Source organism: Rhinatrema bivittatum, chromosome 5 (genome assembly GCF_901001135.1).
Source record: "Rhinatrema bivittatum chromosome 5, aRhiBiv1.1, whole genome shotgun sequence".
NCBI lineage: Eukaryota > Metazoa > Chordata > Amphibia > Gymnophiona > Rhinatrematidae > Rhinatrema > Rhinatrema bivittatum.
The window spans coordinates 373,061,029-373,085,893 of NC_042619.1; the positions used below are offsets into that span (position 1 = coordinate 373,061,029).

General features: G+C 45.4%; 1 protein-coding gene across 2 annotated transcripts; it reads right to left on the bottom strand.

Moving 5' to 3' along the window:
* Nucleotides 1-657: 657 nt before the first annotated feature.
* LOC115093100 (transcription factor 15-like) lies at nucleotides 658-7,334 on the bottom strand. 2 transcript variants are annotated; one of them, XM_029604792.1, is made up of 3 exons: nucleotides 6,795-7,334; nucleotides 6,501-6,536; nucleotides 658-4,888 (listed from the first exon to the last, which is right to left on the bottom strand). In XM_029604792.1, the coding sequence occupies exons 1-2, from the start codon at nucleotides 7,239-7,241 to the stop codon at nucleotides 6,504-6,506; spliced, it is 480 nt and encodes a 159-aa protein (XP_029460652.1). In that variant the 5' UTR covers nucleotides 7,242-7,334; the 3' UTR covers nucleotides 658-4,888; nucleotides 6,501-6,503. The 2 variants fall into 2 exon arrangements, with proteins under 2 accessions (XP_029460652.1, XP_029460651.1); XM_029604791.1 differs by having other exon boundaries at nucleotides 658-6,536.
* Between the last annotated feature and the right edge of the window lie 17,531 nt (nucleotides 7,335-24,865).

Below are 24,865 nucleotides of genomic sequence, written 5' to 3' on the forward strand. Positions count from 1 at the left end.
GCCTAGGGCCAAACAGCAACTTTTTTTTTTTTTTTTGTAATAGGTTTTCAAAACAAAACGAGATTCTGGGGCAAAATTGTCGGAATTTAACTCGTTCAGTTTTGAAATCAATCCGAAATGAAACAGGAAATTTTGTCTCATTTCCTATTTCGTTTCTCCTTAATGCCCATCTCTGTTATGTAGCACCCACCCTTCAGATACAAGTTACTTCACCTACGCTTTTAACGCAAGTGGCAAAGCAGGTGTAGACTGGTGATCCCACTATCAGCAGGACGCAACGACCTTACAGAACTGTGGCTCAGGGAGTCCAAGAGCTTGTGTCAGACGCCAGGTGAGTCGGCAGACGTCAGTGTGTGTGGCTCAAACCCGTCCTGCTCGCAGAAGTGAGCACACCACTTCTGCAGACTGCCAGGCCCAGCCAACTTTCACTCCCAAATGCAAGCTCCCACCACCACCTTGGTGTCAGTGACATCGTGCTACTAATAGCCTACTGGGCAAGTTCTCAGATCAGGAGGAAAGAAGAGGACTCTTCCTCAGGTGCCTGAAAATCATTCTGTGACTGAAATTTAAAATTAAAAAAAAGATGTACTCCTCTTGCAACTGGAATAACCAGCGATTTCAGGGAAAGGCAAATACAATCACATATCCACAATAAGCGTATGTCATTATTTTTTACTTATCAAAAGAACACTTTTTACAAATATTGTACATAGTGGAAGTTGAACAGTACAAATCAATTTAGATTGCCATCAGTAAGCATGTGCATGATGAATCTGATCGCTTTAGAAAAGTCATTTATGTCATGGTAACTTTACAATAAAGTTATCACAATATATATATAGCCCTAGAAAAAATAAAAGTTCAGTTTAGCAGAAGCTTGATAACACTATGCAAACAATAACGTGCGGTTGTACATCCAGTCAGATGTATCATTCAAGTACACATTGCAGAGAAAGGTAAATAATTTTCAAACAGAAGAATGACTAATACATTAAAAGCACAATAAAAAAATGTCCTTAAAGTACAGTATACTCAGATATACATTTAGATTTCTTTGAGGTAATCAAGTACTGTTTCCAAAATATTATTATTTTTTTTTTTACTCCCAGTCAAATCTAAGGAGACTATTTCATTAGCACCATCTGATATTATCAGATTTGTAGCTATAATGGTGCAAAATATGATGAAATTCCGCATATGCACATTCTCTCTCCTTCCTGTACTGCACAAAATACTTCTAGCATTGTTTAACCAGTTGTTTCATGGCTCCCAGCATATTATTTGGATATATATTGTTTTCATAGGGTGCTTTACATGGATGAAACCCCCAGCCTTGGCAAATCAGATAGGCTGGATAGAGATTTCAGCTGTACAATAGCACCCAACGCGCATATGCAGCTAAATAATTTTCATTTTAGTTGGGTCCTCAGCCTTCTGAAGCTCCACAGCATTTAAGACAGAATCAAGAGAGAACTTCAGCTCATATTTACTACAGAATTTTGCCCCTGGCAAGCTATGGAAGAGAAAAACCCTTTAGGGTCAGGAAATGGGAGGCAAGCTGTTTTCCCAAACTAAACACCAGATGTACAAAAGGGTTTTTCCCATATTTTGACTATGGGCAAAACGCTTAGTACATAGGCCCCTAAGGTAGCACAAAGACTGGTGAGAGGGAAAGCCGATTTCTGTGGTAGTAATTCCGATTTCCGGCAGAACGGTGCAGAAGGGAAAGAGGGAAGGGGTCCATCATCCTGTCTCTGACCGTGGCCAAGCCAGGTCACCAGCAGCTGGCAGGATTCTCTCAGCAATGTCTGGAAGACTAGAAACTCTATCTTGCAGGCAGGAGACTCCTATTTATCCTGCTCCTTCTGAATGTCCTCAAAAAAGAAATTGGTAGGCATTTCTGTGCCCTCATCCTCAGCTTACTGCGACATCGCTACGGGGCTGTAATGTTAAGTATGTGCATTTAAAAATTGGCATAACTGTTCAAAATCCTCACATTTCAGATGTGAAACAAAAAAAAAGGGTAATATACGGAAATCAAACACCGAACATATCACCGATGCAAGAAAAAAACTACTTAACCAAAAAATTCTTACTACAGAAAAAAGTAATTATCCCCCCCCCCCCCCAAGTACAATAAAACACAGATTTCAGTATTTTAAAAAGGAACTGTGCCCTTTCTAAGATTGTTGCCATTTCCAGAATATAGGGGAAAGCCTTCAGCCAGTACAGCTGAAACATACCAGGATGTGCTATTAATACAACATGCAGCATAAGTCGGGGGTCACAGTCTGCAATAAACAGTGGTTTCTAAAATCTATTTTTGGGATAGATCCTCCCCCTCACCCCTCCCCCAGACTGTCCCATCTCCCTGGAAGGGGACAGAAGGTCCCTAAAGATCCTCCATAAAGGTCAGATCAAGCAAGGCTACAGGGAGTTTGCCTAGTTTCGTTCTCATTTACTTTCCCCTCCCCCTAACCCTCCACATACAAAAGCAGGTTGCGTGGTGTCAGTACACTCGGCACTGAATCCGTGACTAAGATGGTGATTGACTTTGGAAGCTACTATGGGTACCTCACGACGAGCCACCAAGGTACAGCATGACGAGATGTTCTCGTACTAATACATCAAGAGGCTGGTTCCTATACTTCTCCTGTCTGGAGCCAGAAGGTCACAGACCTCTATCTAAAAAAAAAAAAGGATAGGCTGTGGTACCATGGAGTGCTACAGCAAAAAAATCTGAACGTCCACATATAATATGAGCCACGGAATGCTCCATATTTTCTGTGGCTGAATAATGAAGCTCACGTGGGCAGGTCTGGCTTTGCCATTCTCACTGAGGAGAATAAAGCTTAGTGAATCAGGCCATGACTGAGTGATAAGAATGGTCTGACTGCGCAAACTGGGGGGGGGGAAGGGGAAAAAAAAAGGGTAGCTCATTAGTTATTTGGGGTTTGTAAGTTAAGTTTCTAATGAAAAAGATCTTATGCTGGGTGGGTGATAGGAGTACAAAGTTGAGACTTCGTTCATCTCCACCACCAGCAGTTGAAGGCCTGTTGTGCCATACGAGTCAGCACTTGTACCATTTCTTGCCAGGGAATCATGAACAGTAAGAGTAATGTTGGGGTTCTATATGAATGGATTTCACATGTATTGGTGCTTTCTGTGTTTATGTACAATTGCATACAGAACAATGACAAAAACCTCTGTCCCCTGTGAGCTGGAAGTTACTCTTCCTTGCATTAGGCACAGCAGAATTATGAGGACTAAGAAGGGACAAATCAACCAAGCTCATGACTTGCAGCTTGCTATGGTCACATGCAGAGAAAGAGAGAGGTGCATACACTGTATAAACCCAACAGAAGAATAGCCATGGATATAAGATCCCATTACAGAACTATAGAAATGTGCAAACATTCTGATCAGCAAGAGAATTCAAACAAACCAAAAACAAGGCTTCTTCAAGTAAAATTCTTTCAAATATTCAAACACTAGCAATAGTTCTCTGAATAAATAGTGAGCTACACCGCTACGATACCAACTTAAAAAAATAGATTGTATCACTGTATAGATTCTGTTTTTCTGAAATTCATCTGGAAGTACATGGGTATAAAACATTTTTTTTATTTTTACATTTTCTTGAAACGCGGGTAATAGCTTTTTTAGCAAATTCATTATGACCTGTGGCAACAACTCATGAGGCAATATAAAACAAAATATTAATATCCCTCTTGTTCATTAAGAGGTCGATTTTAAAAAGGAGCGAGCACACGTCCCATGTGCACGCGGTTCCCGGTGGACGCGCCAATTTTATAACATGTGTGCGGCGACGCGCGTTATGTTATAAAACACGATATCCGCGTGCACATGCGTGCCCGATTTTATACCTCGGCAGGCACATGTGCAGGCAGGTGTCCCATTCGTGTGCGCGGTGGGGGGGGGGTATATTTTTAATTACTCACTGCCACACAATCCGCCTTTTCCCTAGTTCCCTCCCAGTCCACTGCAATTAAGGAGTGGAATGGGAGAGAAGTTCCCTAACCCTAACATTCCTCCCTTTTCCCTTCTCCTCCCTGACCCCTAAATTATCCCTAACTAACCCTTTTTTTTTTTTTTTGTTTGTTTGTTTCAGTACTTTACTGTTCCCTGGAGCAGAAGTATCTTCCTCACTTCCCCGGCCCGGCACTTCTGCACGTAACAGATTACACGCGTGGCCGGGCCCTTTCAAAAATGCCCGCAGCGGGCGCAGGGCTCAGCCACGTGCATAACCTCTATTTTTTTTTTTACATGCGCAACGCTCTTAAAATTTGGGCGTAAATCTTTACTTTAAATTGCACGTTTTACGGAAGAACTTTTTAAATAAAACACACATCAATTACTTGTAAATAACTGACTACCCTACTGTTAAATGAAAATACTTTTTGCCCGCCTTCTCATGGCCTGAAGACTGTGTTGTTTCTCGCTGCTTATGATCATTTAAGCCAAAATTAGGTCTGGAAGGCACTGTAAAAAAAAATTACAATTTTCCAAAGGACAGTTACAAACATCTGTGGCAAGTAAACAAAGGACTATTGCAAACTGCTAGTATGACGAGATCATCCTTGCCGGTCTTACAGCCATGGGTGCAAATCCCCTCTGTGTAGAAGATACCTCCAGCTGGCACCTAGTTGGAACTAGGCGCTTCACATTTGAAAAATATTTGCTAGGAAACGCTGAGTGACGTACAGTTCCATTGTCTGTTAGGCTGAACGAAGACCAGGGGTCCAGGGAGTTCAACCTTCTTCTGTGGTTTGGAAGGATACACAAATATTTTAAAAGGATTCTCCAGTTACTTATTGCTGTTTCCGTGTTAGACCACTTGAATATGCAGTATTACAGGGTCACACGCCTTGGGAGGGTGCGTTTAAAAAAAAAACAAAAAAACTTTTTAATAAATAAGTTAAACAAAATAAGAATCAGGTGATACATTTTTATTGGACTAACTAAAAAAGGTGGTCAATCCCGGCCGTGATTTTTTCAAAATATCCATAATGAATATGCATGAGCTAGATCTGCATTCAGTGGAGGTAGTGCATGCAAATCACTGTGGATATCCTGGAAACCAGACCTGTTTTTGGAATTGGCCACCCCCAGACTAAGTCTACACTGACCTAATTAAAGACACCCACTGTTCTTGAAAGCTAGTCTCAGATATACTGAGTTAGTGCAATACAAAAGATATCACCACCACTTGATTGTGGACCCTTTACTTCTACTTGCTTATCACACTGCTGCAATATCCAGTCATGCTGAAATCAGTTCTATCAGTACAAAACCAGCCTTTAAAGGAAATTTTACCATCTGCCCAGGCTGTAAATTGTGTGAGCTGTAGAAGGCAATTGGTGCACAGACGTGTGCCTGAGTCAGGGACAGAAGATGACCCAGTTTTCAGAGGGAGACTTGATCAGACCTGCAAGTACTGCAGAGCACCGAGAGGGAAACTGGGTCACATCTCACCCGTAACACAAAGGCATAGGTTACAGCTCACATCAGTAGAACCTTATTGAAATGCCAGCATTTCACTTACTTCTTTACCTTCATGCATGCTTTTAACACACAGTACAAGCAACACAAGCAAGAATGAAAAACAAAACCCTGCTATTGCCATGGGCTTATACTGAATAAGACATACAGTAAGGTCTGTCATAGGTCAGAACACCATCAAACAAATTGGCTCTCTCCATGTTAGCTGGACTGCATAATTAAATACTAAACAAAATCTTTAAAAGAGAAAATGACTGTAGTTTGTATAATTATGTGGCTATTGTCTTCCACAACACATATGCATCTTGAGTAAGGAGGGTAGTTGACCTTTAAGTAATCAGTTTAGTACCTCTACCCTAGTATATATATTTATTTATTTATTTTGTTTTATATACCGGCAACCGTTTGCACATCGTGCCGGTTTACAGATAACTTACAACCAAAGGATATATAGGCAAGGCCTTTACAAGGAACAGTGTGTATGCAAATGTCCGGTGTCAATTGCTGTTTGTCAAAAGAAAACCTTAAAAATGTGTTGAACTGAAAGCCAGTAAGTGGCCTTTCCACACGGAGAGCAGCACTGGCAAAAAGCACAGGTGATGGTGTTATGACAGCCTCCACTGACAGAAACTACTGTGTGTCCAAGCTCGGGTTTCATCATGTGCCCCAGGTTTAGGAGACATCAATATTAGGACTAGGATACTTAGGTTTAACATTTCTTTGCACAAAAATAGCTGCCACACCAGGTGCAACTCTCCCTGGGGCGTTACATTTCAGTAGCAAAACAACCCTCCTAACCAGAAGGTAAAACAAAGTGCATGGCAGTGTCAGGGTTAAAAAAACCACATAGCTCGTTTTTACTGTATTGCATAAGTCCAATGTAAACATAAAGAGTGCAAGGCGATTATTTTTAGGAGCAGGTCGATCTGCACTGCAAGAGTCGGGCATGCTTCTCCTCTGAGGGAATGTCCACATACACTTTAAATAGCCAAGTGCTTCTCCCCTTCTCTGTGCTGTAAAAGGGGACAGAAAAACGCACATTAGGTTATCAAGCCTACCTCCCTCTAAATAAAGATCCAACAGGTGCCAGCTCGTCCTGCAGCCCACAGAACATTAGTAAAAGTGAAAATAAGCCCGGCGCGCGCGCGCAACGTTACCCCGTCTAAGCAAGCGAGCATGGGGTTTTTTTTAAGAACGAGGGCCGAATCCTGCTCGGCATATTCCCCACCCCCCCCCAACTGGGCGCAAACTGGTTGGGGGCCGGCCCTTACCAGCTTCCTCTGGCTGCTGAGGCAGAAGGTGCAGATGGGCCGGGGGGCCGCGCCGCCGGGCCGCCGGCCCTGCAGGCAGGGCGGCTCCTCGCCGCCCTCCTCGCCCAGCAGCAGGATGTTGGCCAGATGGGCGATGTAGCTGGACGCCAGGCGGAGCGTCTCGATCTTGGAGAGCTTGCGGTCGGCGGGCTCGGTGGGGATGAGCGTCCTGAGCGCCGTGAAGGCCGTGTTCACGCTGTGCGTGCGGTCGCGCTCGCGGGCGTTGGCCGCCTGCCGCTGCTTGCTGACGCCCGGCGGCGGCGGCCGCCGGCTGCGGCGGGGCCGCCGCCGGCCGCCCTCTTTCTCCGAGCTCTCGCTGCCGCTCTCCTCCGGCGGCTCGGAGGCGTCCGAGCCGTAGCCGCCGCCGCTCTCCTCGGGGCGCGCGCCGCCGCAGCCCGTCGCCTTCATGGCGCCGGCTGGAGCACGAGGCGGCGGCGGTGGTGGTGGCCGCGCCGCGGTGGCGGGCGCGCGGGCCCCGGCGCTTTTATGCGAGGCGGGCGGGCCGCACCTGTTCGGCCGCCGCCAGCTCCACTTGATCCACGCTGACACCTCGGCCGGGCCATGTTTGAAGGAGAGGGGGGCGGCGGCTGCTTTTAGACCCGAGCAGGTGGTCCCTGCGCCCAGGCGGCTCCCGGTGCACCTGTTCCTGGTGTCAGGGGCGGGGCCCGCCTCCCTCCCTCCCACAATAGTCCGGCAAAAAAAGACAGTAAAAAAAGAAAATAGAGGCATGCAAGCCACAAACAAAAAAAAGAATAGAGCCAAGAAAAAAAAAAATAGAGGCATGCAAGCCACAAACAAAAAAAAGAATAGAGCCAAGAAAAAAAAAAAAATAGAGGCATGCAAGCCACAAACAAAAAAAAGAATAGAGCCAAGAAAAAAAAAAAATAGAGGCATGCAAGCCACAAACAAAAAAAAGAATAGAGCCAAGAAAAAAAAAAATAGAGGCATGCAAGCCACAAACAAAAAAAAGAATAGAGCCAAGAAAAAAAAAAATAGAGGCATGCAAGCCACAAACAAAAAAAAGAATAGAGCCAAGAAAAAAAAAAATAGAGGCATGCAAGCCACAAACAAAAAAAGAATAGAGCCAAGAAAAAAAAAAATAGAGGCATGCAAGCCACAAACAAAAAAAAGAATAGAGCCAAGAAAAAAAAAAAGAGGCATGCAAGCCACAAACAAAAAAAAAGAATAGAGCCAAGAAAAAAAAAAATAGAGGCATGCAAGCCACAAACAAAAAAAAGAATAGAGCCAAGAAAAAAAAAAATAGAGGCATGCAAGCCACAAACAAAAAAAAGAATAGAGCCAAGAAAAAAAAAAATAGAGGCATGCAAGCCACAAACAAAAAAAAAGAATAGAGCCAAGAAAATAAAAAGAAAAAAATAGAGGCCTTGCCTTCTTTCAAATTCCGCTTCTTTTACTCGGGGGAAGCGGCTTTCTCGGGTACCCAGAGGCGATGATGTGCTAAAAGGTTGCAGTTTAGGGGCTTTGAGATGTATTTATTTGGTTGCATGCCGCCTTTCAGACACTTCAAAGCAGATTACATTCAGGTAACTGTAGGTATTTCCCCGTCCTCAAAAGGGCTCACCATCCAGGAGGCCGATCGCATAAAGCAGCGCGGAAGACAGGCGCTCAGTGTTGAGCGCCCGCTATCCTAATGAGCGCCCAGCCACCATTCCCGGGCCCGAGACTGAATATTTAACATTTTTTTTTTATTTATTTAAAGAGTTTTCTATTCCGTCATTCGGAAACGTCAAAGTAACGCCATCATAACGAGGGGGGGTCGCGCTGCCGAGATGGCACTAGGGACAAATGTGCGCCCCTAGCGCCTCCTCAGCAGCGGGCGCCCGGGAGAGGTCGGTTGTTAGCGGGTTAGGAAAAGAGACGCTCAATGTGTTACGAGCATCCGTTTTCCTAACCTGTGCATAGCCACGCTCGTTAATTGAGTGTCCATTTTCCTAACCTGACCGCCGGCGCACTTTATTTTTTATTTTTATTTTTTTACTTTCTGTCCTTTTTGTTCCTTCGACTTTTGCCATGATATTAAGTCAGAGGAAGTATATTTCTGAGGGTAAAATTTGTGGGTCAGACGCACATTTTTTATTTTGATTGAGGAAGAATAGCTAATAGCCTAATCAACATGCATTTGCATGTGATGAGCACTATTAGTGCTGTTTGGATTTGATTACTTACCTTTCCAGATGTAAGCTCCAGCTGAATTACAGTCCAGGTGCAGTAAGCAGGGCTGACTTTAGGATGTGCAGGTGCCCAACTGCAGCTGGGCCTTAGAATACTGAAATTATAGTGGTGGTGTGCCCATCCTTTCTGCAGGGGGCCAGGATGGTCACCCCTGTTTGCTATCCCCCAAGGGCAGCCCCGGCAGTAGGTATTTTCTTGCCCCAGAGGTAATGGAGTGGTAAGTGTCTTGTCCAAAGTGCTAAGGCACATGATTAGGAGAAGTAGGATTTGAACCCTGCATTGCTCTGGTTCTCAGGCCACTGCCTCAACCAGTAGGCTACTTCTCCAACCCCTGTAAGGCCATTTAGGACTGTGATACCATTTTACGTTTGATTCCCCCCTCCCCCTTTTTTTCATATTAAAAAATAACTTTATTTTTATTGATTTCAAATATAAATCCAAGTAAAATGAATGAAAAAAAAAAATCAATGCTGAATAACAGGAAAAACAATTGCAATATACCATTCTCAAATGAGAAATAAAAAAAAGAGTTCTCCTGCCTATAACTAGTCCACTATTCTCCCTTTAGTTTAAGCAGCACTGTATCTGGAATTGAGTTCCAAAAACCAGTAGCTTTGCCTGGCATCTTTAAACTTGAGGCCTGTCTGTTTTGTTGAGGACTCAGATTTCTGATGACGAGAGAGCCAATAAGCAGATCCCAAAGAAATAAATGTATCATCAAGATGCAAGCAGTCGGAGCAGAAGAGTAGCCTAGTGGTTAGAGCAGCACACTAAAAACCCGGGCAGCCCGGGCTCCAGCCCAGTCCTGCTGATGTTCTTTGTGACCTTGGGCAGGTCACATCATCCTGCATTGCGTCAGGTACATACTTAGAATAGGAGCCCTCAAAGGACAGGGAAATAGTTACTGCACCTGAAGGTAATGCACCTTGAGCCACCAGTGAAAAGGTTGTGCGTTAAATAAACAAATGAGTTTTTGCCAGTGCTTTACTATTTGCAAAGGCTTCAATTCTGTTAGGCTCTCTTATGGCATCTTCTTTTAATTTTTAAATAACCATACGCTATTGTGGAATAGGAAATTCCAGGCTTCTATAACCATTTGTTGTACTAATCTACAAGAGACTTATTTTCCATAAATACTCTTGCCCTCATGTTGAAATCTCCCTGTGGTGCCCTTTATAGCCCTGACCCCACCCCCATCATCCCCTCACACCTTAGATCAGGAAAGAGGTTTCCTCTCACTTGATCTCCTCATACTGAATTTGGTCTAGCCACAAACCCTTCCAGCTGGCACACAAAGGAGGATAGATATTGTCTTCCTTATAGTAACACAAAAATTCACTATTTTCCAGTATAATACATCCAAACACTTGCAGCATGGAAAAAGAAGCACAGTTTGTGGTGATTAGAATTATTCCATTACCAACTCTGTGCTAAGTCAACTGTGGCATATGCGTCTAAGCATAGACTAATAAACCGAATGCAGACACGCCTTCCAGCATTCTCAGCTCTGAGCTCTCTTGCTGTACACAAGCACAGCTGATGCACATACATGGTATCTTGGCTGCTTGTGCTCATGTCCAGCTGTTACAATGACCTTCCACCTGTGCAGGGACGGTGCGTGTGTGTCTTGTGCCATTGGCCGCTTGTCAAAACCCATGAAATGGTAACAGATCGCATGGGCTTTTGTACCTGCTCACAAGCGCTAGGCAGCACTGCCAGCTTACAACAATCCCATCTATACTGTAAAACTGTTTCAAAAACTGGTCTCAAAATTAGTTTCACAATCAGTTCATCCACATGTAACCTGCCCCCAGCCCCCCTCACCAAGGAATGGGGATGGCGGGTCATGCTAGGAAACTGCTGAGACCTGACACAACTCATTACAGCCTCAGAGTTCATTCTGAACAGTGGGGAAGCAAAGCTTCGGGGCCCTTAGGGTTACAACTATCACTCACTCTCAAGAAGCACTCTTCAGACAGGATGTGGTTTTCCAGCACAAATAAAACTTTATTTAATAATCAGCTTCTTCAGAGGAAATTATTTTACATAAAGTACACATTTTTAGGAGGTGAATTAGTTTCTTCCATACCATATGCACTTTCTCAGGATCCTCTTGTCTGCTGGCAGGAACTTCTGGAATGGGCTGTAAGGATTCCCTTGCCTGCTATTTGTGAATTTGAACTGGGTCCTCTTCAGACTGTCTTTTCTGCCACTCATCTGGGTTTAGTTTGAAATGAGCATTCTCCTTGGTTCCACCTCCTAATACCAGGTTAGCACACATACACCAGCTGGGCAAGTAAGTAAATAGAAAGACTAGGGGGCACTCCATGAAGTTAGCATGTGGCACATTTAAAACTAATCAGAGAAAGTTCTTTTTCACTCAACGCGCAATTAAACTCTGGAATTTGTTGCCAGAGGATGTGGTTCGTGCAGTTAGTGTAGCTGTGTTTAAAAAAGGATTGGATAAGTTCTTGGAGGAGAAGTCCATTACCTGCTATTAATTAAGCTGACATAGATAATAACCACTGCTATTACTAGCAACGGTAACATGGAATAGACTTAGTTTTTGGGTACTTGCCAGGTTCTTATGGCCTGGATTGGCCACTGTTGGAAACAGGATGTTGGGCTTGATGGACCCTTGGTCTGACATGTTCTTATGTAAAGCTCTTTCGTCCCGTCCCCAAAAAGTGCAGTGGTTCGGTGTAGTTTACTGATTTTTTGAGGAAGCTGAAGGTTCACATGGGTAGTGTTGCCGCCCCGTCCGGCCCGCGCACGGACCTGCTCACCTCTCTGGCTCCTCTGCAGGTCCCGGGTCAGCCTCCCCAGCGGCAGCCGCAAGCTCTTCCAGGCCTCGGCGCCCCACGGCGACGGTCGCCGTGCCTTCCACTGCGCACCAGGCCTCACACGGGAGTTGGGCGTCTTCCGTGGCGTTGGCCATGCGCATGCGCACGGACCGCCCGGCTTCTTGTAGGGCCAGGGGCGGGTCCTAGTTCCGCGGTGCACCCTGATTGAAGGAACTACTTAAGGAAGTCGCTGCCTGCACTTCCTTGCCTTGGCAATTGGGTCGGCATTGTATTGTGTGTGCTAGATTGTCACTGCGTGCTAAGCCTTGTTCCAGTCTTGTTCCAGGATCCTACTGTTCCAGCCTTGTTCCTGCATTCTACTGTCCCAGCGTCCCTCTGTTCCTGCATCTGTCCATCCGTCTCCCAGGTAGTACCCTCGGACTGTCTCTCTCGTACTGACCTCAGCCTGTTCCTTGACCTCTTTGTCTGCTGCCTGCCTCCTGACCTCTGCCTGCCTTGTGAGCTCGTCTGACCTCCAGAACTTGACCTCTGCCTCGTCGACTACTCCTCGGACTGTCTCTTGGATTCTGACCTCTGCCTGATTGACCACACCTCCTGATTCGCGGACCCTCTCTGAGTATATGGTGGAGTTCAGGACTCTGGCATCTGAGCTCAGGTGGCAAGATTGCAAGCCATCTTCCTAGATGGACTCTCCAGCGCTCTCAAAGATGAACTCTCCATCCGTGAGACTCCCTCGTCTCTAGAGGACCTGATTTCCCTCACCGAGAAGATTGATCATCGTCTCCGGCAAAGGTTCCTAGAAGTAAAGGCCTCCCTCTCTCCTATACCGCGTCCCATGCATGTCCTAAATCCTCCTGCCAAGACTCCAGCACCACCGCCCTCTTCCGTGGTGGAACCTATGGAGGTGAACCGTGGGCGACTGTCTCTGACCGAACATCTCCGTCGGAGGAAGGAGGGTCTTTGCCTTTACTGTGGCACTTCCGGAAATACTCAGCAGTTCTGTCCAGTCCGTCCAGAAAACTGCAATGCCTGAGCCCGGTGGGGGTCCCGAGCTTAGGCGCTACTGTCACTGGCCCCCAACTCCTGCTTCCCGTCTCTCTGGGCATCGAGGCCTATTCCTTTGCCACCACTGCTCTTGTCGATATCGAGCAAGTGGCAGCTTCATCATGGATAACATTGTCAAGCTTCTGAACATTCCTCTTCAGCCATTAGATGTGAGTCTTCGCATCGCCTCCATTCAAGGAGAACCTCTTCCAGGGCTCACCACCCATCGAACAGTGGCTGTCCGTCTTACCGTTGGAACTCTCCATGAGGAGGAGATGTCCTATTTGTTAAAATGTTCTACACATCCTGTTTTCCTAGGGTTGCCCTGGCTCCAGGTCCACGAACCCCAGTTCGATTGGCAGTCCCTGCAGTTGGTGCAGAGGGGCTCCAAATGCCAGAAGACATGTCTACGTCAAGTATCTTCAGTTGTCCCTGATTGTAGATCTGTAAACAATGATTATTTTCCATATAATAATCATTATGGCAAAGTCCAGAGATGTTGTAATTGTCAATATGCAGTAGTTGGAAACTTCTGGGACAGTAAAAGAGAAAGGAATATTTTGACCAGAGGGTTTCCCCATGGATTCAGTTGTGATGTCCTTGTAAAAAATTTGTATTAAAATGTCTAGCAGTTTAAATCCCATTTTAAGAATATGCCCGTTATTGGATGTTGTATAGGGTATCTATAAACATATTGGCCACTGGAGGGCACCAGTGTAATCTGCAATAGAAAACCTAGACTCGCACAGGCCCACGAGCAATAGTCTTGAGTGTGTGAAATATATATTAGCGCAAGTTGCACAGCTGCGACTTAATGAGTTTGTTTTATGCACTTATTTACAAATGAAGCAATGTTGACCATGGGAATGATCACAGCATGTAGCACCTGAGGCCTTCTGCTTTACCAGAAGTGAGAATACGGCATGATGGCAAGCCATGGGAAGAAGGACGGCACTGGTCCAAACAGTATGAATGAAACTCTGTTATCTTTCTCATTTTTGTCACGCTTCTCATTCTGCGAGCGAGCATCATCCCTGATCAGTCAACTCAAGAGAGACGTCAGAGTATATGGTTATTAATAAAAGTATTGTACTGCACGTGACTCGTAATTTTCATTAGATACAGACCTTAGGCAGTATAACTATGTTGCATTGTTTGCATGTAAAGCAAAACACATTCCACCATTCTCCTTCCCATATTGCACTCTTCCTGGATTACTTGGAGTTTAATTCTTTGTTCATTGTAACAAGAATAAAGTAATATATACCAGACATTTGTCCTTTATAAGACAAAGAGTCAGGTAGTTATCCACTGTGCTGGGCAAATAAAATATTCATATCCTAGGGATGGAAAAGGCATCTGAGAAAACAAATCAACCCCTTTTATTCAGGTTTTCGAGCAGCTTCCACTCTCCAGTACATAATGTGTTGTATCAGGCTCGTTGCAATGTGCCAGAGCCTCTTTCTTTATGGATATGCAAAGTCACTTTGCTGTTGTTACTAACATATGGCTTAGAGTGGAGGAGATGCAAGGAGCATGATTGCAGCATATTGATTTTTGTTTTGTGTTGTTGTATGATTATGTACATTTTATTGTAGACTGCTATGAAGTGTATGATGTCGCAGTATATACATTTTTAATAAACCATAAACCACAAACCAGCATGCAGGAGCAGATTGGCTTATCAGGGGATCGGGCAGCCCTGGTGAGCACGTGGTTTCCTCTCCTCAGCATTTGGCAGCTGGGAGCTATAGCGCAAGGTTCTGCCTGCTGGCGACCAAAGAAGAGGGAACGCGGTGGAGCCCATCACGCGGTGGCCTGAAGAAAGCCCTGCCGGGGCCACGGCAGAGCCCATCCCACTGCGGCACAAAGAAATCCCCCATGGGGCCATGGTGGAGCCCATCCCATCATGGCCCGAAAAGAGGGTGAGGCCCTGAGAGTGGGACTGCATGTGAGAGCACAGGTGGCTTTTTGTTTGCGTGTGTGTGTGTGTCTGAGAGAGCACAGGTGGGTGTTTGACTGTGCATCTTTATGACAGAATAGAAAGTTTGTGTGGCCTTTCCACCCACCTTCCCTCCCTCCCCACTAATCCACAGCAATCGTGGGACTGGAAATCAAAAGCTCACAGTGTAACATTTGGCCGGCCGTGGGACAGCCCTGTGACTGGCCACATTCACCCTAGGATGCCGCCAACCCACCCCGACGCCATTCTTTCTGCCGCGTAGTTGCTGCCTTTCCCATGTGTGCCGATAGGTGCGGGCGCGCGCACGTTCATGTTTGATATGAGCCCCGTGATGGGAAACCCTCATCAGCGTGGCAAGAAACCCTCTTTGGTGCTAGTTAAACCCATCTGTCCTGTTCACCAGTACCTCAGCAACAGGTTCTCCTGCTCCTGCAGCGTGTGTTGCTTCTCTGTCTCAGTGCTAGGGATGTGAATCGTTTTTGAACGATTAAAATTATCTGACGATAATACGGCCCGGGTGCAGGAAGTCGCTCCCGGACCCCCGCTGGACTTTTGGCAAGTCTTGTGGGGGTCAGGAGGCCCCCCCAAGCTGGCCAAAAGTCCCTGGGGTTCCAGCGGGGGTCCGGGAGCGATCTCCTGCACGCGTGACGTCGGGAGCCAGGAACCAAAATGGCGCCGGCGCTACCTTTGCCCTGTCACATGATAAGGGCAAAGGGCCACTGGCGCCATTTCTCTTAACGCAGCCGTGGCCAGAGAGCTGGAGATCGCGCCGGGACCCCCCCCACTGGACCCCAGGTAATTTAAAACATTTTGGGGGGTTCGGTAGGGTGGGAGATTTGTTTAAAGGTTCGGGGTGGGTTTTAGGGTTTTTTTTGGTGTGCCAGTTTTCCCGCCCTCCCCCGATTTACGATTTTTAACGATTTAAAAAAAAAACAAAAAAAAAACACGACAATCAGATTTCCCCCCCCCCCCAGCCAAAATCGATCGTTAAGACTATCAGTCACACGATTCACACCCCTACTCAGTGCCTTGCCTTGTTGTTTCCCTGCCTGCCTTGCCTCCTAATTGTTGGCCTGTCTTGCCTTGCCTCTTCCCGACGTGTCCTGGTCCCATCTGTGTCTTGCCTGTCCATCTCTGCTTGACTTCTGGTATTGACCCTGGCTGTGGACCCTGACTACTCTCCTGGATTGCCACCTGTCCTGATTTCGGCTTGGACCCTACACTGATTGACCTCTGCCTAGACTTCAACACAGCCTGTACTCCACCTGCCCAGACCTTATTCTGGACCTTGACACTGCTTGCTCACTGCCTGATTTCAGCCTGTTAGTTGACTTTACCTGACCGCTTATTACAGGGCCCTCGTCTAAGCCCTGTTGGCCCCTGGAACCCAAGTGCTCAACCTGCAGGGATCGGGGCTGGTATAGGTGAAGCCCTAGACCCAGTCCTTGTAAGACCGTGTCCACCAGCTGTTGGCATGTGCCTAGCAGGTTCACCTACTAGGTGCGTCAACCACGTCACAGCCCTAGGATTCACATCCTTGACTTACGGATTTGGAGAGCGGGGAATTTTTTTGTCCTTATTTGTTTTAATTATGACTTTTGGCCTATTAGTTGATGTGTTTGTTGGTTTGAAATATTTTATTGGTGTTCTGTTAATTTTTAAAAATTATGAATTTTTAAATATTGATTAAAGTGATTTAAGTGAAAAGTGATTTAAGAAAGCTTGAAGAGTGGTCGAAGATTTGGCAGCTGGGATTCAGTGCCAAGAAGTGCAGAATCCTGCATCTGGAGTGAGGCAATCCAAGAGAGCTTTAAATGAAGGGGGATGAAAGACTGATGTGCACGGATCGAGAGAAGGACCTTGGGGTGATAGTGTTTGGCAATCTGAAGACGGTGAAGCAATGTGACAAGGCAATAGCTAAAGCCAGAATAGTGCTGGGCTGCACAGAGAGAGGAATAACCAGTAAGAAAAAGGAGGTGATAATCCCCTTGTACAGGTCCTTGGTGAGGCCTCACCTGGAGTACTGTGTCCAGCCCTGGAGCCCTTATCTGGCAGTTAGTGCTGTTTTGGTATGGGAGGTTTACTATATTGTAATTGAAATCATGTATTCAGGGCTTTCTGAGGTCCAAGCCCACACCCAACATGCATTACAATAGGCCTAATGCCATACGGATTCCAAATATGTTTTTTGCTTTTTTGCAGGGTTTTCTGGTTTGCATATAAATATAATATAAATGTTATTTTAAGTGATTTTTTTTTTATCTCAGAAGACTGTATTTTGAATGTTCTTATACATATAAAATCTGTTATAAATGAATAATTTATACTAGTATTCTCTAATGTAAGGGTTATTAATCATAGAGGCAGGCAACATCATCAAGCATTCACCAACAAAGATTATTCTTCCCTCCTAGCAACCAAGGCAAATACTATCACATGGAAATTCAGTCTGACTTTCAGTCCATGAGTCCAAGAATAGCAGGGACCCTTCTGTAATCATCTGTGATATCAACCACGTAATGGGTTTTGTTTTTCTAAGCCTCTCTTTACCTTCCCCAGATCTGCTTTGCTTGTAGTAAAGTAGAACTGCAGAAAATGCTTTTTTATTATTATTATTTTTTTTTTCAAACTTATCCAATCCTTTTTTAAACACAGCTATACTAACTGCACTAACCACATCCTCTGGCAACAAATTCCAGAGTTTAATTGTGCGTTGAGTAAAAAAGAACTTTCTCCGATTAGTTTTAAATGTGCCCCATGCTAACTTCATGGAGTGCCCCCTAGGGCCTCATTTTCCAATATCGCATTGGTAACGCATTAGGGGGCGTTACCAATGCAAATGAGGCTTCTTTCGTGCAGTGGGGAAACATCGCGTGCGGCGATGTTTTCGCCATTCGCGAAAACATTAGCACCGCACGCGATGTTTTCCCAGTGTGCGATGATTCTTTCGGTGTTTCATCGCAGTGCACGATATTTGCCCTTCAATCATCACGGTCCACGACAGCCCATTTCAGGCACAAGAGAGAGAGAGAGAGAGAGAGAGAGAGAGAGAGAGAGAGAGAGAGAGAGAGAGAGAGAGAGAGAGAGAGAGAGAGAGAGAGAGACTGACTTACTATAGTGCCTATGCCCTAGACAGGTATTTTAACCCCTATGGGAGGGCCACCTACTAACTCGGGGTGGGGATTAGGTATGAGCGTCGGGGGTTGGGGGCCACTCGCATTCCACATGAGACCTACGGAAAGAACAGTGGTCTCTAGTGAAGATTTGCTGGCCGTCGGAGTGAGGAAACTCATTCCAAGAGGAGATTTGGGCTACGTTCTCTCCACCTAGCTTGTTGTTGCCCAGTTAGAGTGTCCATCAAGCTAGGTGGAGAGAACGTAGCCCAAATCTCCTCTTGGAGTGAGTTTCCTCACTCCGACGGCCAGCAAATCTTCACTAGAGACCACTGTTCTTTCCGTAGGTCTCATGTGGAATGCGAAAGTGGCCCCCAACCCCCGACGCTCATACCTAATCCCCACCCCGAGTTAGTAGGTGGCCCTCCCATAGGGATACAAATACCTGTCTAGGGCATAGGCACTATAGTAAGTCTCTCTCTCTCTCTCTCCCTCCCCCCCCCCCGTGTCTGGAACTATCGTGGACCGCGATAATTAAAGAGTAAATAACCGATTCACATCTACCCGTTCTAGACCTCTCATGATTTTAAACACCTCTATCACATCCCCCCTCAGTCGTCTCTTCTCCAATTTAAATAGCCAGTGATTTATTGAAACTACTGATATTTAAAACAGTTGTGATGTCTATTTAATGTTTTTCAGTTAGAGGCAGTGTGGGGACCCTATGTATGTTATGGAGAGATAGATGATATAATTCTGTGAAGACACAATGTCAATTTATGATACATGATCAGCAGAAGGAATGTTCATAATCAAATTACAGCATGAAAATCGATTTGTAAATATTATTATACTAAACCCTTGTGTGTAATCCGTGGAGTTTCCCTGAAGAAGCCTGTTTATGCAGGCGAAACGAGAAATTTCGTCGGAGTATTTTAAAATATGTTAATGGGTTTTCTCTGATGAATATTATATCACAGATGATGTATATATTCACATGAATGTATATGTATTGAGGATTTTTATGAATGTATGGAGTGTATGGAGTATGAATGTAGGTTTAATAGTTAAATTAATCAGATTTTAAAGTTTATTGTATATGCACAAGTGTCCCATACATGTCCAGATATTGTATGTATTGATAATTTTGTATACACAATAAATAAAAAAATTTTGGGCATATGATATTGCCTAGTTTCCTCTGGAATGATGCTATAGTTTACACAATAATTATGTATGCAGCTTCATGGGGTCATCACCCTTCTATGTAGTGTTGTGATATCATCCTCGCATACCTAAGCCTGTTTTAGTTCCCGTCACCTGCCATGCTGTCAACTTAATGGGACATGAACTCCAGGATATCCGGAAGAAGATACACCACCTCCTGGAATAAGTGGCTGAGCATTTCAAGAAACAGGCAGACAAAAAATGTCACCAATAGCCAGGGGTGTGGCTCAGCATAAAGAACTTATGCTTAAGAATGTCCTTGATGAAGTTTGCATCCAAGTTCATGGATCCATTTTCTATCATGCGGCAGCTGGAACCGGTGGCCTACAAGCTAAAGTTACTTTCATCTCTACGGATCCACAATGCCTTTCATGTATCCCTGCTGAAACCTGCAATCCTCTCATGGTGGGGCAGATCACCCCTCCAACCCTCTGAAGTCTCAGCTGAAGAAGATACCCAATATGAAGTCCAGAAAATCTTGAATTCCCAGAAGGTCCAAAATCAAATCCAATATCTAATCTCCTGGAAAAACTATGGGCCCAAATACAATTCCTGGGAGCCATCCTCCAACCTCCAAGCCCCCTAGCTAATATATAAGTTCCACAGGAGATTCCCCAGGAAACCCAAGCCCAGAAGGCTGGGGAGGGAGCTTTGGAGGGAGGATACTGGCTCAAAGAATGGCCCTGCATGTCACCGCTCTCATTTCCGATGCCACCAGACAAGTCTCACTGCCAATACAAAGCTTCCCTCCTCGAATGCTGTCCAATGCCACCTGTCATCATTCTCTCTGATGTTCCATAGGTGCACATGTGCACCTGATGCCCTGTCTCTTAAAAGGTCCCATGGCAAGAACTTGGCTATGATGCCCTCAGATGACGTCACTGGCTTCCCTCTATTAAAGGCTTCTTCCAAAGAGCAGAAGTCACCTCAGCAATCGTTCTCCGGCATTTCAGCAGTGTGTGTTGCTCCTGCAATCCTGGTTCCTGTTTGTTCCTGCCTTGCTTCCTTGTCTAGCCTTGTCTCGTCCAGCCTCGCCTCCTCATTCCAGTGTCTTCTATCTGTCTTCGTGCCTCTCTCCTTGGACCACTACCACACTTGCCTGCTGCCTGGACCTCTTGCCTCGGATATGGTAATGCTTGTCTACCACCTGCCCAGTCTCGGCCTGTGCCCAGCTTCCTCAGTCTGCTTCCTGTTCTGCCCCCTCCGTGCCCTCAGACTCTTGCTCTCCTGGCTGCTGTAGGGACCCACCTAAGTCCTGCTGGCTGCCAGAACCCAAGGGCTCAACCTGCAGGGAACACAGCTGGTATAGATGAAGCTCCAGCCTGTCCTGCTACAGGGCACGTTCGCCAGTTGTCAGCATAGGCCTTGTAAGTTCGCCTAGAGGGCAGCATCAACTACGCCACAGCACCAAGGGTTTACTTCCACGCCACTCATCACAGCATGCTCTAAAGTCATTGCGGTTTCTCCAAGTAGCACTCCACTGCAATATCACCCAAGAACTGCAGAGAAATTCATTTAAATCATTCGGCAAACAGTGAGATTGAACTGAAGAAGCAGGTGCTAAATTTGGCCAGAATTTAGACGGGGACTTTAGGTACACATTTTAAATTTGCTTGAACTGAGAACTGAAAGAAAGGCATTTGTGGTTTTCGGTTTATAAGTTGCAAAAAGCTAATTTCTTAATCTTTTCCAATGCTAATAAATTCTTCTTTTATTATTAATGACATGGGGGTAGATATTCAATCATTAAGATTTAAGTGAGTTAACCGGATAAGACTTATCCAACTAACTCACACGGGATATTCAGTGGCACGGCTCAATAAATTACTAGTTATCTAGATAACTTTTATTTATCTAACTTTAGACCTGCTATTGAGCAGGTCTAACTTATCCAGGTAACATTACTGGATAAGTTCAAATATCATTACTTAGCCAGATGCTGGATTGCCCATATACCACACACCACTTATCCAGCTCTCTACTTAGCCAGATAAGTAGATATCTAGCTAAGTGACATGGCTGAACAGATATTCAGCCGCTGCCACTTAGCTGGATAAGTCCCTACTTATCCAGTTAAGTAGTACTGAGTATCAGCCTCATGGGTTTAGTCTCCTGTAGAGTATAAGAGATCCATATTTATCAGCATTTAGCGAAATGCTGATTTTTTAATATTTCCACCACTGGCAATTCAGTTCAATCAGTAACGATGAGCACATGGTAGTCAGAGTCAGATGGAAGTCAAGCAATGTCAAAGTCCAGTCTGAGATCAAGCCAATGACAATCCAAAAGATGAGGAAAGAAAAGGAGGACGAGAGATCACAGGAGTGAGAGGAGGCACTGAAGACAGACAAAGGAAAGACTGACATTGAAGACAAGAACTCAGAAGGCAAACCAGACAACCAGGAACAGGACACAGGAACTCAGGAACACCTCCCAGCAGAATCAGGAGCCATGAAGCAAGGAGGAGGAACCAGGAATGCAGAGACAAAGCACTTCTCCAATGGAGTTGACCTATTGCCGAGACATCCGTGGTGAGTTGGAGAGGGCCTTTTATAGTGAGGAGGTCCTGGCATCATCAGAAGGCACCCAGGAAATCTCCCGCTGCAGGACCTTTATATCTCAGAGAGACGCATGCACACCTAGGAGGATGTGGGAGGCTCAGTCAGCGGTGTCCTGCTGACTGCACCTGCTTGCAGGAGCATGGCGGATGGCCCCATCATGAAGCAGGAAGTCTAGCCTGGCATCAGGAGAGCAGGTGAGCATGGCAGGGAGCCTGGCCTGGTGTCAGGAGAGTAGGTGAGCATGATGGTCCATGGCCTTGCATCATGGGCTGCTGAATACAACAACACCAGGAAATATTTATACCTTTTGACCACAAAACAACGAATTCTTATTTCTGAAATAGCTTCTCAAAAGTAACCTCTTATCTAACTCCAGAGAACAGAAAATTAGCAATGTTGCCCTTGTGGAAATTATGGGGTAGATTTTAAAAGGGTGCGCGTGGGCTTCCATGTGTGTGCGCGGGCTTCCATGTGTGTGCGCTGCCTTCCCCCGTTCCCTCCCCCCTAGCCTGACCTTCCCACCCCTTCCCCTAACCTTCTCCCCCAACCCTACTCTAACTCCCCCTGACTTTTGTCTTTCCTTTTGCGCCTGCCTCTGGGCAGGCGCAAGTTGCATGCGCCGGCAGCCTGCCAGCACGCGATCCTCCAACACGGCGGCAATGGCCAGCCACTATGTCGGAGGCCTCTGGCCCTGCCCCCGCTCTGCCCCATCCCCTGACCACCCTACCCCTGGGCCGTCCTGTCTCACCCCCTGTCCGCCCCTTTATTAAAGCCCCTTGACTAACACGCATCCCGGAGCTTTACACGCGTCGCCTGGCCTTTTTAAAATAGGCCCTGCGCGTGTAGGGCTTTTAAAATCCGGCGCTATATCTTGTGAATCTTGAAGAAATTCAGTAAGGTCTAAACTTCTAGACGTTAGCTAGACCATCTAGTAAACCTTCCCCATTTACAAGATTTTTTTTTTCATCTCAGGTATATAAAAACAATGAGAAAGTTGAAAGTTTCAGAATGATACTTTTAATTTTAGATGAAATGTGGAAAATCTCAGAACACATATGGGACGCTCATTAGATACATGAGATTGATTGCACAACAACTATTGACGTTCCGCATTATAAGCTCTTTTGTATGCTCTTTTTATAACAGAAAATGTATAGCCTCTTGATAGAAGACAAGCACTGAGAATCCTTATCTGGTCGATGAAATCTTTCTTGTCAGAACAAATAAGTCTAATTCTTAAAAATTGTCCCACTGGTAAATGACATCTAAGATGATAAGAGTGAAAACTGGAAAATAGCAGTAACGAGTTTCTTTCCATAGGTTTTCTAAACACTGTTGATCCAATTCACTGTCCCTTTCTATAAATCAAAATATCAAGGAAAGGAATCTTGACAGGATAATAAATGACTGTAAAGTGTAAATTGTTGTTAACCATTTTCAATCATATCAAAGATATTCAGAAGAAGATGTCCATAGGAAGAACACATCATCGAACTATCTAGACCAATGTTTAATGAATTTATAAAAAGGAGAATGATACAAAAATATTTCTTCAAATTGGGCTCATACAAATCAGCCATACTTGGAGCCAAGGTAGCGCCCATTGCAATGCCGTGATGTTGAAGATACATGTCTTGTGAAAAACAAAAGTAATTGCAAATAAGAGCAATCTTAGCCAGGATGAAAGCAGACAGAATCTCCCTTTTTGTCAAAAAGCTGGCATCAGTAGCCTTCAGTATTTCTTAGTCAATTAATTGTTTTATATGTGCCGTACAAAATGGCGCCATTTTGTACGGCGCCATTTTGTACGGAAAAACGATTCGCGTGCAGGAAGTCATTCCCGGACCCCCGCTGGACTTCTGGCAAGTCTTGTGGGGGTCAGGAGGCCCCCCCAAGCTGGCCAAAAGTCCCTGGGGGTCCAGCGGGGGTCCGGAAGCGATCTCCTACGCTCCTGACGTCGGGGGACAAAAAACAAAATGGCGCCGGCGCTACCTTTGCCCTGTCATATGACAGGTCAAAGGTAGCGCCGGCGCCATTTCTACAACGTACCAGAGGCCCGAGAGTAAAAGATCACACCGGGACCCTTCCTCTGGATCCCAGGTAATTTAAGGCATTTGGGGGGGTTCGGGAGGGTGGGGGATTTATTTTAAAGGGTCAGGGTGGGTTTTAGGGTTGTTTTAGTGTGCCCGAGAGTGGAAGATCACACCGGGACCCCCCCACTGGACCCCAGGTAATTTAAGGCATTTTGGGGGGTTCGGGAGGGTGGGGGATTTATTTTAAAGGGTCGGGTGAGTTTTAGGGATGTTTTAGTGTGCCGGTTTTCGATTTACACGATTTACACGATATTTAAAAAACCCAAACTGCGACGATCCGATTCCCTCCCCCTCCCAGCCGAAATCGATCGTTAAGACGATCGATCACACGATTCACATCTCTAGTAGAAAGTGGGTTAGGAGCGGGGTAACCGCGGCCCCACTTTACTGTATCGAGCTATAAGTATGGAAATACATTTCACCGTAAATTCCTCATTATCAGAAAACAATTTTAGATCTTTATTAATCCTTAAACCATATGGGATCATCTGCTGTTTAACATACTGTAACAGTGTTGGTGCTGGACTAGTAAATTGGGCTTTGTCAACGTGCAAAGTCCTTCTTAAACGTCACCAGTGACGATTCTTTTACAATAGTGGATACATATTCATCCGTATAACTAAAAACGCCCATCCACGGTGTGTTGTGCCGAGCTGAGGAAGACATTGTGATAACCCAAAATATATGAACTGCTAATACAAAAGACATGTTCAATAGATCATAGCATGAAGTAACAGGGAAATTCAGGAAATAACAGTTCACTAAGCATTTTCCTTCATGGCATTGTCCCGGCCGGCTCCCGCTCCACACCCTAACCCTGGCCCGCCCTTTATTGCAGCTCGGCACTTCCACGCATACCGGGAGATACGCGTGTTACCAAGCCATTTCGAAAATGCGCTCGGCATGCGCACAGCCCGGCCAAGTGCATATCTCTTGGGATTTGCGAGCGCTGGGCTTTTAAAATCGGGCCCTAAGTCAACTTGATTAATAGCAGTTTATGGATTTCTCCTCCAGGAACTTATCCAAATATTTTT

What these genes read in the sequence shown, in the direction of transcription:
- LOC115093100 (XM_029604792.1), bottom strand. Translation starts at nt 7,241, where the DNA reads ATGAAGGCGACGGGCTGCGGCGGCGCGCGCCCCGAGGAGAGCGGCGGC. An exon ending in TCAGCAGCCAGAGGAAGCTG is followed by an intron (nt 6,537 to 6,794) that starts GTAAGGGCCGGC and finishes CCCCTTTTACAG; the next exon opens with CACAGAGAAGGGGAGAAGCA.